Genomic DNA, 15,860 nt, shown 5'->3' with positions numbered 1-15,860 from the left:
TATCTCCTTCCTGGGTTCCTAAAGGCCCTAATTCATCTGGACCCATTCTGTGTTTTGCATTTGCACCTTTGAATCTTAGAATTCCAGAGCAGAACCTGTCAAGGTTGTTACAGCCCCAGTGCTTTTATTTTCACAGATGAGAAAACTGAATCATAAAGAACTTTAGGAACCATTCATCTAATCAGCGATAGTGAGAACTAGACCTCAGACTCCCTGTTTCCCAGCCCAGGCCCTTTTACAGCCCTCCAACAGAAGTCACTGCTGTTAAACCACAATTAAGCCAAGAGAAAGAGATCTGGACTGCTGCTGCTGCTGCTGCTAAGTCGCTTCAGTCGTGTCCGACTCTGTGCAACCCCATAGATGGCAGCCCACCAGGCTCCGCCATCCCTGGGCTAGGAGTCAGAAAATCCTGAGTTTGGTTATCTTTCACCAGCTTTCTTTACGGTCTTGAGTGAGAAATGCAATCTTCCCAAGCTTCAGGTTCCAAATCCCTGAAGTAGTATCATAAGTTTCTGATACTGGAGAGGTTAGAGATGGTCAAATAGAATCATGTCTGTAAAAGTTCTTCACACTTACAAATCACCATACAAATAAAAGAAACTCTTTTCATTGGAGAGACTCTTTTCAACGTCCAAAGCTACGATACACTAGCAACGCCCACCAGCTCCTTCCCTTCCAAGTAGTACATGTTGACTGCTTGTTACTCTCTGGGGACATTGCATAATACCTCCACCAATAGTCTGTTATTCCTGGAAGTACCACTTTTGGCTTGGAAGGTGTCTTTTAGACGTGGAAATTATAGACGAGGTTGATCAATATAATCTTGATGATATTGAGGAGATTATACTTAGACCTAGACATGAGTTAGAAGGAGAGGGGAAAAGGTCAGAACAGTTTGTCCTGGCTGGCTAATGCTGGTAATAATAATGCTTCAGCATTATTACAGGATGTGCCCAGATACTTCTGGGTTAAGCAAATCTAGATTTCTTTTTTAAGGAAAAAAAAGAGACATTCATTCATTCTCATATGATTTAAATTAACCCTAGAAAAAGTTTCCCCCTATAAACCAATCCTGTTACTCTCAGTAAACCTACAGTCTGGAAAACTTCAGGTTAGAATGGGCTCAAGAGGTTGCTCAAGCCAATCTTTAACTTAGTGCCAGGCTGCTATCCTGCAGATCCCCTGAGAGCTGGTTCTCCAGTCTCTGCTTAAACCCCCTCAGTGACTGGGAGCTCACTACCTATGTGGCAGCTCATACTCTAGATGTTAGAAAGTGATTTTTTGTTCCCATGCTGCCCTATGACTTCAGCCTACTAAGCTCAGTTCTGTATTCAAGAATGTAAACCTTGAGATGATAGGGATTATTCTTTGCAGTATATCTGGCTTCTGGACAGAGGAGGCTCAATAAATATCTGATGAATGATGCATGAAGGCACAAAGCCAGGGCCTTCTGATTTCATAATTCATACACTCTCCTACATGCATATCAACCAGATGACCACCCTGTTTCTCCTTGAAAACATTCTCCAGTCAGCCCTACTGTGGTCAGTCACTAATTTGTACTTAAACAAATTGGTTTTCTTTTCAGAATCAGCATTCGGGCTTTCACCCAGCTATTTGATGAGGACCTGAAGGAATTCACAAAACCGCTCTATTCAGACACATTTTTCTCTTTGCCTATCACCACTGAGTCAGGTAAGGCTAACCTTTTCATCCATCTGACATAGTCTGCCAACCACCACATCACCTACAAGGGCCTCTAGTAAGAGGCTAGACCTCAGACTCCCTGCTTCCCAACCCAGAAGAGATCAGGGGACTTGGCTGATGGTGGGAGGATCATTTATTTTTCCTTGGAATGTAATCTTTATAGGATCATGATTTGATGTAGATTAGAGAAATTGTACAACTTCTGTAGCAGAGTGGACTGAAAGGAGTTATCTTGTCAAGAAGGTAGAAAGAGGTACCAGATTTTTTTATCTATTAAAAATGGATTTTTTAAAAAAATAGTGGATGAAGAACATTCAGATCAAGAGTTGACACAGGCCAAAACAGAAGTGGGTATAAAAAGCTTTCAAGTTGTAAATGGGAATGTGTATATGAAATATATACATAGAAATGCATAGGAAAAAAAAAAGACTAGAAGGAACTTTTTTCCTTTTGTTTATTATATGTTGCTTTTACATGATAAAAAAAAATGTTAACTTGGCTTTACATAAATTTCTGAAAGAAACTTTTCTAAACTGTGTTGGAAGGAAAGTCTGAATAACGTTGTTTTTTAGTTGCTAAGTTGTATCCAACTCTTTTGTGATCTCATGGACAGTAGCCCACCAGGCTCATCTGTCCATGGAATTTCCCAGACAAGAATACTGGACTGGGTTGTCATTTCCTTCTCCAGGGGATCTTCCCGAACCAGGAATCGAACCTGTATCTCCTGCATTAGCAGGTGGATTCTTTACTAGGTAGCCACCAGGGAAGCCCCTGAATAATAATAGTAGCTAATATTGACTCTTTGTCCTCTCTGCGGAGCTGCAGTTTTAAGCATTGTGCTTAGAATAATTTATCTAATCCTCACTACGGCCTTTTGTGGTAGATACTATTACCATCCCCCATTTTAAAGGTGAGGATTTGAGATACCAAGAGTTTATGTAACTTGCCCAAGATAGCAGAGCTGGGTTCTAGCACTTTCTGCCTGACCTCTTAACTTCTGCACTGCACTGATTTGGAATAGTTCCAACATGCTGAGAATAGATTTATTTTTTAGCACATTGTTCTTTGGTACCATTATCTGTCCAGCCTTTCCCTGTACCCAGCCTTTCACAGTGCTTGGTCTCAGGAAGTTCTTCTTTAGAGCTAAAACAGTCTCTCATGCTGCATGACAAAAGATGACTCAGCTTCACAAACACTCCCATCTATTTATGCCAAATATAGGATAATCTCCCACTTTTCAGACCAAAAAGGAATCAGAACACAGTTAAGAAGATTTAGATGTGTTTGCTTACAAGTTAATGTTAAGTATGGGATTTGTAAACATTATTCTTCCCTATTTAAATTATTGTTATACAACAAAAATTGAACATAGTCCAGTAAAGAAACATAGTAAACATATATCCAAAAAAAGGAATATTAACCACTTTAAAAGAAAGATGATTATGTTGGTTTGTTAAATCTTGAAAATCAACATTGAATAAACAAATTCAAGTGCTTAAAGTGCACTTCAAAAATGAATTACTGCATAGAACTAAATGTAAGAGCTAAAATGATCCAGCTTTTAAAAGAAAACATAGGAGGAAGTTTTTGTGACCTTGAGTTAGGAAATGGTTTCTTAGCTATGACACCAAAAGCACAAGCAACCACAACAAAACAGATAAATGAGACCTAATTAAAATTAAAAACTCCTGAGCTTCAAAGGACACCATAAAGTGAAACAAGATAACCCACAGAATGGGAGAAACTATTAGCAAATCTTGTATCTGATAAAGGTTAAGTATCCAGAATATATAGAACACTCACCACTCAATAATAAAAAGACAAACAACACAATTTAAAAATGGACAAAGGGTCCAAATAGACATTTTGCCAAAAAAGATACACATAAGTCCAATAAGCTCATGGAAAGATGCTCATCATTAGACATTATCATAACTACAATAATATACCACTTCACACCCACTAGAATGACTATCGTCAAAAAGATAATAACAAGTGTTAGCAAGGATATGAAGAAATCTGAACCCTTATACATCGTTTGTAGAATGTAAAATGATGTAGTTTTTATGGAAAACATTTTGCAGTTTCTCAAAATGTTACACCTTGCTCAGCAATTCCACTCTTTAGTATATACCCATGAAAAATGAAAACAAAAACTTGTATATGGAGATTCATAGCAGCATTATTTAAAATAACCAAAAAAATAGAAATACTCCAAATGTCCATCAATGGCTGAATAGCTAAAAAAATATAGAATGTTATTCAGCATAAAAAGGAATGAAATACTGACACATGCCACAACATGGATGAACCTTGAAAACATGCTAAGTGAAAGAAGCCAATTACAAAAAAGCATATGTTTATTGCTCAATTTATACGAAATGTCCAGAAAAGGCAAATCTATGAAGACAAAGTAGGTTAGTGGTTGCCAGGGTCTAGAGAGAGGGAATGGAGAATGATTGCTAACGGGCATGGGGCTTCTCTTGGGGGTGATAAAAATGTTACAAAATTGAATGTAAAATAATTGAATTGTACAGTTTAAATTGGTGAATAGTATGGAATGTGAATTACATTTCAAAAAACTGTTTTTAAAATGGGCTACCTTCTTATAAACTCCTAGTGACAATATCAGATCATTTAATAAACCTGGAATTTCATTAAAATAATTGAGCAATTCACTGGATTTGCTAATGTCCCAGATGCTGTGTAACAAATGAAATAGCATATTAACCTTGATGGCAAACTCCTGGCCTTTACCTCAAATGCCCCAAGCTGTGCATACAAGCGCAAATGAAGTCCCAATTAATGTATAAGCTGAACATCATTAATTTCAAAAGTATAATGACCAACCCACCATTACGTAGTAGTAGCTCATGTTTCATCTTTTCAGCTGTATACTCCTAAGCTTTAGATAGTAAAAGCCTTGGGCTTCCCTGGTGGCTCAGTGGTAAAGAATCTATCTGACAATGCAGGAGACGCGGGTTTGATCCCTGGGTCAGAAAGATACCATGGAGACAACCCACTCCAGTATTCTTGCCTGGGAAATTGCATGGACAGAGGAGCCTGATGGGTTACAGTCCACGGGAAGTTGGATACAACTTAGTGACTAAATGACAGTAAATGCCTTACTGTGGGCATCATTTGAATTCTTCTATAATAACATCACTAGGGAGACGGGTTCCCCCAGCTGTCTTATTGGTTTTTTAACACTAATTTTCCCACCTGGGTTTCTTGTTGCCCTCTGGATCATTGTAGAGCCTCTGTTTGGAGTTATTGAAGGTGTGAGTGCTGGTCTGTTCTTAATTGGCATGCTCGTTGCTGTTGTTGCCTTATTCATCTGCAGACGGAAAGTCAGGTGAGTACCAAGTTCCCTTTGGTAATTGGATTCAGAATTTTAAAGATGCAACTGAAAATGCTCTTTCTCCTAAAAAGTAAGAAGGGAGAAATCATTTAATTTCTCCAGGTTAAGTCACTTTGTTTCTTAAGAAAAACAAGAAGTGAAGTGAAGTGAAGTTGCTCAGTCGTGTCCGACTCTTTGCGACCCCATGGGCTGTAGCCTACAACGCTCCTCCGTCCATGGGATTATCCAGGCAAGAGTACTGGAGTGGGTTGCCATTTCCTTCTCCAGAGGATCTTCCCAACCCAGGGATCAAACCTGGGTCTCCCGCATTATAGACAGATGCCTTACCATCTGAGCCACCAGGGAAGTCCAAGAAAAACAAGAGTCAAACCCTAAAACCATGACTCACTTTTTTGCATACCATTGCTGAATCTTATCCTTACCAAAGGAATGAGGGGCCATCTGTATCCTCATTTGAATGTGAAATGGCTCCTTTGGCACGGGGTGGGGGTGGGGGGTGGGGGGGAATGTGTATGTGTTCAGTCACCTTGTGAAGACAGAGATGTCTATGAATTATGTTTCCAAATGCTTTTCTGAACTATTCTGAAAAGGATGGGTGCCATCTCAGTTTTGTGGTTCCTATCCGCCATGCTAAGCTAAGAAGGGAGCAAAAAGAACTAAACATATGTGGCCCCAGTGCCAAGCCCTCTTTCCTTAGGGAATTTCTTCTCTTTGGCACATTGTCCTCTCTTTTGCAGTCATGTCTTGCATCTAAGGTTTACTGTGTGTGTGTGTGTGTGTGTGTGTGTGTCTTTTTTTTTTTTTTTTAAGGAAAGCTTTATTGAGAGTGTGGGAAGTGATTATGACCTGTAGCCAAAAACAGAAGACACATCTTCAGCTATTGCAAAGATCTGTTTCTGAGTGGGGAAAATCTGTTTCTTTATGTTCTTCCTTTCTGTTCCCTCCCTCAAAGGGATGTTGGCTGAGTGTAAAATATACATGTACTGAAAAATCCATATTTGTACAAACATGCACACCCTTACCATAAGTGGAAAAATCTGGGCTTCCCTGATGGCTCAGTGGGTAAAGAATCCACTTGGAAGGCAGGAGATGCAGGAGACTTGGGTTCAATCCCTGGGTTGGGAAGATCCCCTGGATAAGGGGATGGCAATCCACTCCAGTATTCTCACCTGAAAAATTCCATGGACAGAGGAGCCTGGCAGGCTACAGTCCGCAGGGTTGCAAAGAGTTGGACACAACTAAGCGACTAAGCAAGCCCAGCCTTACCATAGACGGAGAAATCTGTTTAAATTATTTCATAATTAAATTATCAGTCTTCTCCCTTGTGTTTCAGCCATGGTCGAGAAAGGCCCTCTGCCCGTCTGAGCATTCGTCGGGATCGACCACTGTCAGTCCACTTGAACTTGGGCCAAAAAGGGTGAGCACATTTTCCTTCACTTTATTTATTGAAAGAAGAGTTGATTGTCTTACATGAAATTTGCTAACAAGATCTTTCTACTTTTGGCTTCTCTTCACAGTAACCGGAAAACTTCTTGGTAAGAAAGAGCTCATTAATTACTATATTGTCTGATTTTGAAATATAACTGGGGCTGGGTAAGGCATTTTCCCTGTTCTTCAGTAATTTTCTTCTCTTTCTGTTGTGTTTTTAACCATAGCCCAATAAAAGTAAATCAGTTTGAAGGGCACTTCATGAAGCTGCAGGCTGACTCCAACTATCTTCTATCCAAGGAATATGAGGTACAACTCAGATGCAATGATGTTTTAGCGTCCCTGGTTCTTAGCAGAATTTCCCTTCAGCCCTCACTATGGAATCACATCCCAGTTGGGCTCAGGAGTTAGAATGGCACTTAGGGTCTCACTGAGTGTTCTTTCATGCCCGAATCCATTCCCTGCACAATATACCACCTAGTCTCAGAAGCCAGTTTGATCTCCAGAATAACCAACAAAGTGCTACCCAGATCGGGTGGTAAGAAAGAATTAACAGACTTCAAATGCAAACTGATGCTGTCAGTTAGTTAACCTGGCCTTTTGCTTGCTTGGGAGATAATGTGGTTGGGTAAAAAGTGCCCAGGCTTTGGATTCAGTTCCCAGCTTTGCAACCTGTGTGACCCGAGGCAAATGAATTATCCTGTCTGAGCCTCCTCTGTAAAATGGAGATGAGACTACCTCCTCCAGGGCTGTTGTGGGGATGACAGCCGATGCCCCTGGTCGAATAGGAGACATTCCACAAATGCAGCTAGTGTAACATATTGTTATGTTATTATGTATCTCAAGGACTGTCCAGTTTGCCATATTCTGTTTCACATTATTCACATGCAAACTTATTTTTGACCTAACAGGATTTAAAAGACGTGGGTCGAAACCAATCATGTGACATTGCACTCTTGCCAGAGAACAGAGGGAAAAATCGCTACAACAATATATTGCCCTGTAAGTTGTGTGTTGAAATCTGTAATACCGCCTTCCTCTCGCCATTTCTTTCCTTTTCTGTGATTAAAAATGGGGCTAAAGCAACTTGGTATAGCTAGATATGGAAGACCTGAGGTTCTAAATGTCTTTAAAAACAAATGACTTGGACGTTACTGTACTTCTTTCCAGAGGGTAACCAGCTGAAATTCTGGCTGGGAGAGAGAGACCTCTCATGCTGTTGACATTTCATCACGTGGTCCTGATGCTTCTTCTTGGAGGGTTAAGAGCTGTAACAGGGTTAACAGTAAGGGTCAACCTGGGTTTACTTAAAGTCTCTAGTTAGCAATTATTTCATATATAAAGATATATATTACATATATTATTCTTATTATCCTTACCCAATTGGGTGAAGCAATTGAAGGTAGCTTTTCTGAACTGCATTCGTTACAACAATGAAAAGGAGCTGGCCACTCCATCAGACAAATGTTGTTAGTGTTACAGAGGGAAGCACAGATGGACTTAGAAGAGCATTTGGCTCGTTTGCTTGGATGTTTCTGGGCTACTTGTGCAACTCTGTGTGAGCTTCACCTGCAAAATGGAGCTGAGACTGTCTCCCATGTGGGGTTGTGGTGGGGGTCAGAGCTAGCACACGTCAAATGCAAAGCATTCTGTAAACAGTAGAAAAATCACCCCATGGCTCACTGATACATCTTTCTCAATAAACTTCCTTCCAGATGATTCCTCTCGAGTGAAGCTGTCCAACGTGGACGATGACCCGTGCTCTGACTACATCAATGCCAGCTACATCCCTGTAAGTGAACCCGGGGCCATAGCAATTGGGATGAGGCTTTGACAGGCGGTTATGCTGGAAACACCTCTTCTCCAACACTCCCACTGTTCTCAGGTCTGGAAACATGGACATTTTAGAAGAAACAAAAAAAAAAGGCCATGTCTGATTGCCATAAAATGCAGGCTGTCCTAGTCAATCGCTGCTAAGGCCCAGCTTTCACAATGGCTATAGTCCTGTAGGATAATGGGCCCAGGAGGCATTTTCAAAGGTCATTTCCTCTCTGCAGCCCTTAGTCAAGATTAGAGCTCCCTAAGGAAGCTGAATCTCCACAGCTGAGGCGGCCTAGCTAGGGAAGCCAATTCAAAGTTATTTGGATTTCTGAAAACCACAGACACAACTCAAAGGTTGTGTCACACCTCTGGGCTCAGATTCTGGCTAGCAATTCACCAGCTTCCTACAGCACCTCCAGTGGAAAAGCTCCTGTGGCAGCCTCTAGCCTCTTGCTACTCAGAGAGGGATCCTCAGACCAGCAGCAGGGGGTCATGAGGCAGCTTGTTAGAGATTCAGAATGTCAGGTTCCACCCAGTCCTGCTGAATCAGAAGCTGCATTTTTTTTTCTTCTGGCATCCCCAACCAGAGATCAAACCCACTCCTCCTGCAGTGGAATGCAGAATCTTAACCACTGGGCTGCCAGAGAAGCCCCAATCAGAAGCTGGATTTTAACAAGACCTGCAGATGATGTGGGTAGACCCGTTTGAATCCCATCTGTGCCCTTTGCTGACTCTGGGATCTTGGGCAAGTTCTGTCAATCCTTTGGACCTTCATTTCCTTTTCCAAAAAATATAAGGATAATATTTACCTTAAATAATCCTCCGTTCACTCCACAAACACTATATGTGTGGATGCTAAGTCACTTCACTCGTGTCAGACTCTATGCGACCCTATGGGCTGTAGCTCATCAGGCTCCTCTGTCCATGGATTCTCCAGGCAAGAATACTGGAGTGGCTTGCCATGGCTTCCTGTGACTCCTGCATTGCAGGTAGATTCTTCACTGCTGAGCCACCGGGGAAGCCCTAAACACTATATAATGAAGTGCTAACTGTAAGTTGGACATTGTGCTTTGTACAGAGAGAGGGTCCGATGGAGTCCTGACCCCCTGGGAACTCTCAGCAGAGTTGGGACATCAGAAAATGACAAGGTGATGCCCTTGACAGGATAGAGCGGTTCTTCACCAACATTAATGCACACCTGCATCATCTGCAGGTCTTGTTAAAATCCAGCTTCTGATTGGGGCTTCTCTGGCAGCCCAGTGGTTAAGATTCTGCATTCCACTGCAGGAGGAGTGGGTTTGATCTCTGGTTGGGGAACTAAGTTCCCACATGCCAGAAGAAAAAAAAATGCAGCTTCTGATTCAGCAGGACTGGGTGGAACCTGACATTCTGAATCTCTAACAAGCTGCCTCATGACCCCCTGCTGCTGGTCTGAGGATCCCTCTCTGAGTAGCAAGAGGCTAGAGGTTGCCACAGGAGCTTCTGGGAAAACATTCTCCAGCAGAGATGAAGATAAAGGAAAGTTCAGCAGAGCAGGCAACATGCTGAGACTTGGAGGATAAAGAAGGATTCGCCAGAAGAGAGGCTGTGTTTGGGTCGGCGGGGTGGGGGTGGGGGTAGCAGAGGTGACAGAGCAGAGGCCCGGAAGAATGACAAGAGGAGAAGGAGCTTCAGCTGGGATCTGCAAGTAATACTGTAGTGTTGCTAGAACGCAGAATATGTGGGCGAAAATATCCTAGCTCATAGAGCTATGGTTACGATTCAGTAAGATGTGTGAAAATCCTGACCCACAGCTTGTTATGGGTTTCCCTTGTAGCTCAGTTGGTAAAGAATCTGCCTGCGAGGCAGGAGACCTGGGTTCGATTCCTGTGTTGGGAAGATCCTCTGGAGAAGGAAATGGCAATCCATTCTAGTATTCTCGCCTGGGGAATCCCATGGATAGAGGGGCCTGGCAGGCTATAGTCCATGGGATCACAAAGAGTCAGACATGACTTAGCGACTAAACCACCACCAGAGCTTGTGATAGAGTAGATGCTCAATAAACAGTGGGTTCTCTTCTCTTCTCTTCAGTTTCCCTTGCATAGTATCTCTTACCAACATCCCAAAGCCAAGCATCCAAAATAAGTAAAACTGTTTGTTGAATAGGGCAAGAGCTCAGCAACGTCAGTTCCTCAGACAATCCACATTGTGTATACACACACATAACTGAGGGTGAAGTGTTTTCTAAATGATGGCCCAGGTCCTCCACTGCCTTTAAGAATAAACCCAACCTAATAAAAAAGACCTTGGCTCTTCACAATAGGTCGGTGTTCCGGCCTTTGTCCTTCCTGCTCCCAAGCCTTGCCACGCGTTAGTATCTCTTTTTCAAATCAGGGACCTGGCAAAGACTTACATCTCACCTAATCTACAGAGCTAACCCCTTTGTTTAGAGTTCTGAAGAGGCCCATTGTTTCTGAGTCCCCACATTGTAAATTCATTGCAGGGCAACAACTTCAGGAGAGAATACATCGCAACTCAGGGACCTCTTCCCGGCACCAAGGATGACTTCTGGAAAATGGCGTGGGAACAGAATGTTCACAACATCGTCATGGTGACCCAGTGTGTGGAGAAGGGCCGAGTGAGTACACGGTCTTCCTGTCATACTAACCTTGCTTCCTACCCCTTGGATGGAGTTTGACTCCCCGCCCCATAGAAATGAAACCCCGTAGGGACTTTCCTGGCTGTCCAGTGGTTAAGACCACACCTTCCAGTGTAGGAAAATCTCTGGTCAGGAAGCTAAATTCCCACATACCAAACAGCCAAAAACCCAGAACATATAACAGAAGCTATATTGTGACAAATTCAATAAAGACTTTAAAAATGGTCCTCATCAAAAAAAAAAAAAAAAATCTTAAAAGAAACCCCATGAAAACAAAGTAGGGATCATACAAGAACACTGTTAGTGAATTAAAGCCACCCAGTTATAAAAAGCTCTATAGTAAACCCAGGTGATGCTGTGTTCAGATGCTGAGTCTGAAGTTTCAGTCAAAGATGTTTCCACTGAACAAGGGGGATTATCAGAAGTGTCCAGGACACAGAAGGATTACCTAGCCTCTTGTCAGCACCATCCTCTGTTGTATGGGGAGAGGAGGTATGTTGGCAGAGTCACTGGCTCTACCCCTAGGAGTCCGTCAAGGCTGTATACTGTCACCCTGCTTATTTAACTTATATACAGAGTACATCATGAGAAATGCTGGGCTGGAAGAAGCACAAGCTGGAATCAAGATTGCTGGGAGAAACATCAATAACCTCAGATATGCAGATGACACCACCCTTATGGCAGAAAGTGAAGAGAAACTAAAAAGCCTCTTGATGAAGGTGAAAGAGGAGAGTGAAAAAGTTGGCTTAAAACTCAACATTCAGAAAACGAAGATCGTGGCATCTGGTCCCATCACTTCATGGGAAATAGATGGGGAAATAGTGGAAACAGTATCAGACTTTATTTTTGGGGCTCCAAAATCACTGCAGATGGTGACTACAGCCATGAAATTAAAAGACGCTTACTCCTTGGAAGAACAGTTATGACCAATCTAGATAGCATATTCAAAAGCAGAGACATTACTTTGCCAACAAAGGTCCATCTAGTCAAGGCTATGGTTTTTCCTGTGGTCATGTATGGATGTGAGAGTTGGACTGTGAAGAAAGCTGAGTGCCAAAGAATTGATGCTTTTGAACTGTGGTGTTGGAGAAGACTCTTGAGAGTCCGTTGGACTGCAAGGAGATCCAACCAGTCCATTCTGAAGGAGATCAACCCTGGGATTTCTTTGGAGGAAATGATGCTGAAGCTGAAACTCCAGTACTTTGGCCACCTGATGTAAAGAGTTGACTCATTGGAAAAGACTCTGATGCTGGGAGGGATTGGGGGCAGAAGGGGACAACAGAGGATGAGATGGCTGGATGGCATCACTGACTCGGACGTGAGTTTGAGTGATCTCCGGGAGTTGGTGACAGACAGGGAGGCCTGGAGTGCTGCGATTCATGGGGTCGCAGAGAGTCGGACACGACTGAGCGACTGAACTGAACTGAACTGAACTGAAGGAGTAGTGAATTTTAGGCTGTGTCTGCAGACACAAAATAAAATAGTTATCTGAGTAAATGGTTTATATGGTTATGTTGATGGTTAAAAAGAAAGATTATGTGAAGTGCCCAGTGTCTGTGCTCAACAATTATACATGTTCACAATACTCTTTCTCCTGTCTTCACCTGTGAATGTGATTTTAGCTAAATGTTCTGACTTTTCAAAGATCATCTGGACCATGGCATTGAATCCAGGTTGAAACAACATAAAAACATGGACAAAAAAAGGTCAGGGAGACAGTGCCTTCATCTTCCCAGCTAGATCTTTCTTCAGAAAACAAAACAAAGCAAAAACAAACAGTAAAAGAGCACAAGAAATTGTAAGACGTGGTTTATGTGTCCATGAAATTGAAAGGTTGAGAAAATCAACAAAAACTGAAGCCCCAGAACATGAACCTGAAAGGGAAACGAATCTAAAGGTGGGGGATTTGCCCCTTGATGATGTCTCTCCCTCACTGGGAGCCCATGAGCAGGTGAAGGCAAAGCAAATGGTCAAATTGCTTTAGCAGCTGACCCTGGATTCCAACTCAGGAAGACATTTCCAGGAGGGAAAGTTCAGGTTCATGGTAGAAGCGTGTTTCCAGACTCATTTTTTTTTTCTGCCTGTCTTCCTCTAGGTAAAGTGTGACCATTATTGGCCAGCAGACCAAGATTCCCTCTACTATGGGGACCTCATTCTGCAGATGCTGTCGGAATCCGTGCTGCCCGAGTGGACCATCCGGGAATTTCGGATATGCAGTGTATGTTTCTTCGTTTGACTTCATTGACTAACAAAGTTGGGAAGATGAAGTGTGTGCTAAAGTCGCTTCAGTCATGTCCGACTCTGTGACCCCATTGACTGTAGCCCGCCAGGCTCCTCTGTCCATGGGTATTCTCCAGGCAAGAACACTGGAGTGGGTTGCCATGCCCTCTTCCAGGAGCTTTTCCTGACCCAGGGATCGAACCCACGTCTCTTCTGTCTCCTGCGTTGGCAGGTGGGTTCTTTACCACTAGCGCCGCGTAGGAAGATGAAGAACACCTGTGAATCCGATTTCTGCTGGTGTCCTCTCCTGTAGTTTGGCTGCTAGGAATCCCTGCCTGGGCATGGTTTTCAGGTTTTCAGGTTTGCCCTGAGCCGTTCCCCTTCTTACCCCTCTGCTCTTCCAGGAGGAACAGTTGGATGCACACAGACTCATCCGCCACTTCCACTACACGGTATGGCCAGACCACGGTGTCCCGGAGAGCACCCAGTCCCTGATCCAGTTTGTGAGAACTGTCAGGGACTACATCAACAGGACCCCCGGAGCCGGGCCTACGGTGGTGCACTGCAGGTACTCCCGCCCAGAGCCAGCAGTATGGCAGCCGGGTGTCTAGGCGTGGGGAATGGGGTAGGTGGAGGGTCTGTGTGCCCAACCGGGCTGCTTGGGCCCAGGGGGTGTTCTTACGCCCTCTTCCACCCACGGCTCCCCAACCTCACTCCTTTGCAGTCTCTTCACCTCCCATTTTTCTCGCTGGCTCTCCATCCTTCTCTCCCTCTTGCTTTTTTCCCTACTGTATCCAATGCAAAGCCCTTATGTGACCTCCAGGTCCCTCATCATCGGGCCCCATCTCACCCCTCAATCCAAGTTCCCAGAAACTCCCGTCCCCCTCTAGCTGGGGAGGAGACTGCTCATGCTCATCCCTGCCTCCTGCCATTCTTTCTCCTTGGAATGGCCCCCTCTCTCTCCTCCACCTGTATAAACCATAACCAGCCTTTAGCATCACAGCTCTCAACTTCCCGTGGAGTAGCACTGCCATCTGTGGCAACCCACTTTCGCTCTTAAATTTCTGTTCTCTCTTGACTTCTCTTGGCTTCAGCCTGTACAACCATAAAATCAACCTAACAAGCAGTCTCTCGCTCTCTTTCTCCCTGGGGAGCCTAGTGTTTAGCTAATTAATGTTTGCAGAAACACTTGGATAGCCCTCACTGAACGGCACGAATAAACAAAGAGCAGGGAATTGCTACAGGAAGAGAAATGTCCTGTGCACTTGTTTCCTCTCAACCTGCCCAGCACCCTAGGAGCCCTGCTTTTATATGTCATCGGAACCATGATGCTTTTTATAGGAATGTGAGGCTTTCAAGAGTTTCCTGCCTTCTGAAAATGGCAGGCGTGTTCACCCAATAACACCGAAAACCTGTTTTTCTTTATCTTATAAATACCTGCATCAAAAACCCCCAGGTTATGCCATCACTTTAGGGAGCAATTTGACAATTCCTGGTGATGCTGAAGGTGTTCATACAATATAACCCAGCAGTTCTGCTTCTAGATATCAACCCTCGAGAAATCCCACACGTGTGCACGATGATGCTCACTGCAACACAATTTGTAACAGAGAAAAACTAAAAACAATCTCATTGTCTATCAGTAGGGAACGGTGGTTTATGACCTCTGTAAAACAAATTATGTCTACATGTAACAAATGTAGACAAATCTCAAAAACAATATTGAGTAGAAAAGTTTACATAAGAATACATAAAACTTGTTTAGTACCATTTTAATAAAATTTGGAAACACGTTAAATGAGTATATTGTGTATAGATTTACATGAATGTGGGAAGAGTATGAAAGCATGCTTGAAAATGCTACACAGAAAATCCTTACCCTTGATGGGTGGAGAGGTGGAGGAAGGAAGGAGAAAAGGATGGAAGTTCAGAACCCTGGGTTTCATTTCTTTGAGAGAACACATTGAGAGAAAGAAGTGTCCTATATTCTTCTCTAACTTGGAAGGGAAGGGAAAGGAAAGACTGTGCCAGAGTCACGGGATGCAGTCCAGAAAGTCCAGTTTAGTGAAAAAGGTGGTCTTTCTTCACTCTCTTTTCTAGTGCTGGTGTGGGTAGGACTGGAACCTTTATTGCATTGGATCGAATCCTCCAGCAATTAGACTCCAAAGATTCTGTGGACATTTATGGAGCTGTGCATGACCTAAGACTTCACAGGGTTCACATGGTCCAGACCGAGGTAAGAGTTCAGCTGAAGGACACAGATCACCCTGTCTGTCTCCCTCCGCCCCCAAATGTTCAGGGCTTTAATCTGATAAAGGGAAAGAACTATGACTCATTAAGAGGAGAAAGAGAATTGAATATTGATGTTTTCTAAGACTTTTTATTTTAAAAGAAATTTCAGTGACCTTGAGGATGATGTGTATTCTTATCTTTACTGAACTAGTTGTCCATCTTCTTTAGGTGGGTAGGAAGAAAGATGAATTTTTTTAAAAAAAATCAATATATGAACATGGGGGAAAACCAGCTAGTTCATCTTGAAGATCGTTTTAAGATAGGCTGGTGGTTGAGCACAAGAACTTCAATTAGTGAAAAGGAAGCAGATTCTAATCTCTTCTCTCCTCCAGCCTACCCCAGCTGCACCCCATCTCTGGAGACACTAAAGAGTATACATTAATTGTGGAGGAT

At 43.1% G+C, this 15,860-nt stretch overlaps 1 protein-coding gene across 3 annotated transcripts in view; it reads left to right on the top strand.

The window, feature by feature from the left end:
* The window catches only part of PTPRB (protein tyrosine phosphatase, receptor type B), a 130,457-nt gene that overhangs the window by 97,631 nt on the left and 16,966 nt on the right, over positions 1-15,860 (top strand). For all 3 annotated transcript variants that reach the window (XM_027542554.1, XM_027542555.1, XM_027542553.1), the window contains 11 exons: positions 1,589-1,695; positions 4,963-5,062; positions 6,402-6,485; positions 6,586-6,603; positions 6,724-6,805; positions 7,408-7,498; positions 8,212-8,288; positions 10,800-10,934; positions 13,051-13,173; positions 13,580-13,743; positions 15,276-15,411. In XM_027542554.1, the coding sequence (XP_027398355.1) occupies positions 1,589-1,695; positions 4,963-5,062; positions 6,402-6,485; positions 6,586-6,603; positions 6,724-6,805; positions 7,408-7,498; positions 8,212-8,288; positions 10,800-10,934; positions 13,051-13,173; positions 13,580-13,743; positions 15,276-15,411 (1,117 nt within the window). The remainder of the gene's footprint in view (positions 1-1,588; positions 1,696-4,962; positions 5,063-6,401; positions 6,486-6,585; positions 6,604-6,723; positions 6,806-7,407; positions 7,499-8,211; positions 8,289-10,799; positions 10,935-13,050; positions 13,174-13,579; positions 13,744-15,275; positions 15,412-15,860) is intronic.

Source organism: Bos indicus x Bos taurus, chromosome 5, assembly GCF_003369695.1.
Source record: "Bos indicus x Bos taurus breed Angus x Brahman F1 hybrid chromosome 5, Bos_hybrid_MaternalHap_v2.0, whole genome shotgun sequence".
Lineage (NCBI taxonomy): Eukaryota > Metazoa > Chordata > Mammalia > Artiodactyla > Bovidae > Bos > Bos indicus x Bos taurus.
The sequence above is the reverse complement of the archived record's forward strand: the minus strand, read 5'-3'. Positions and strand labels throughout refer to the sequence as shown.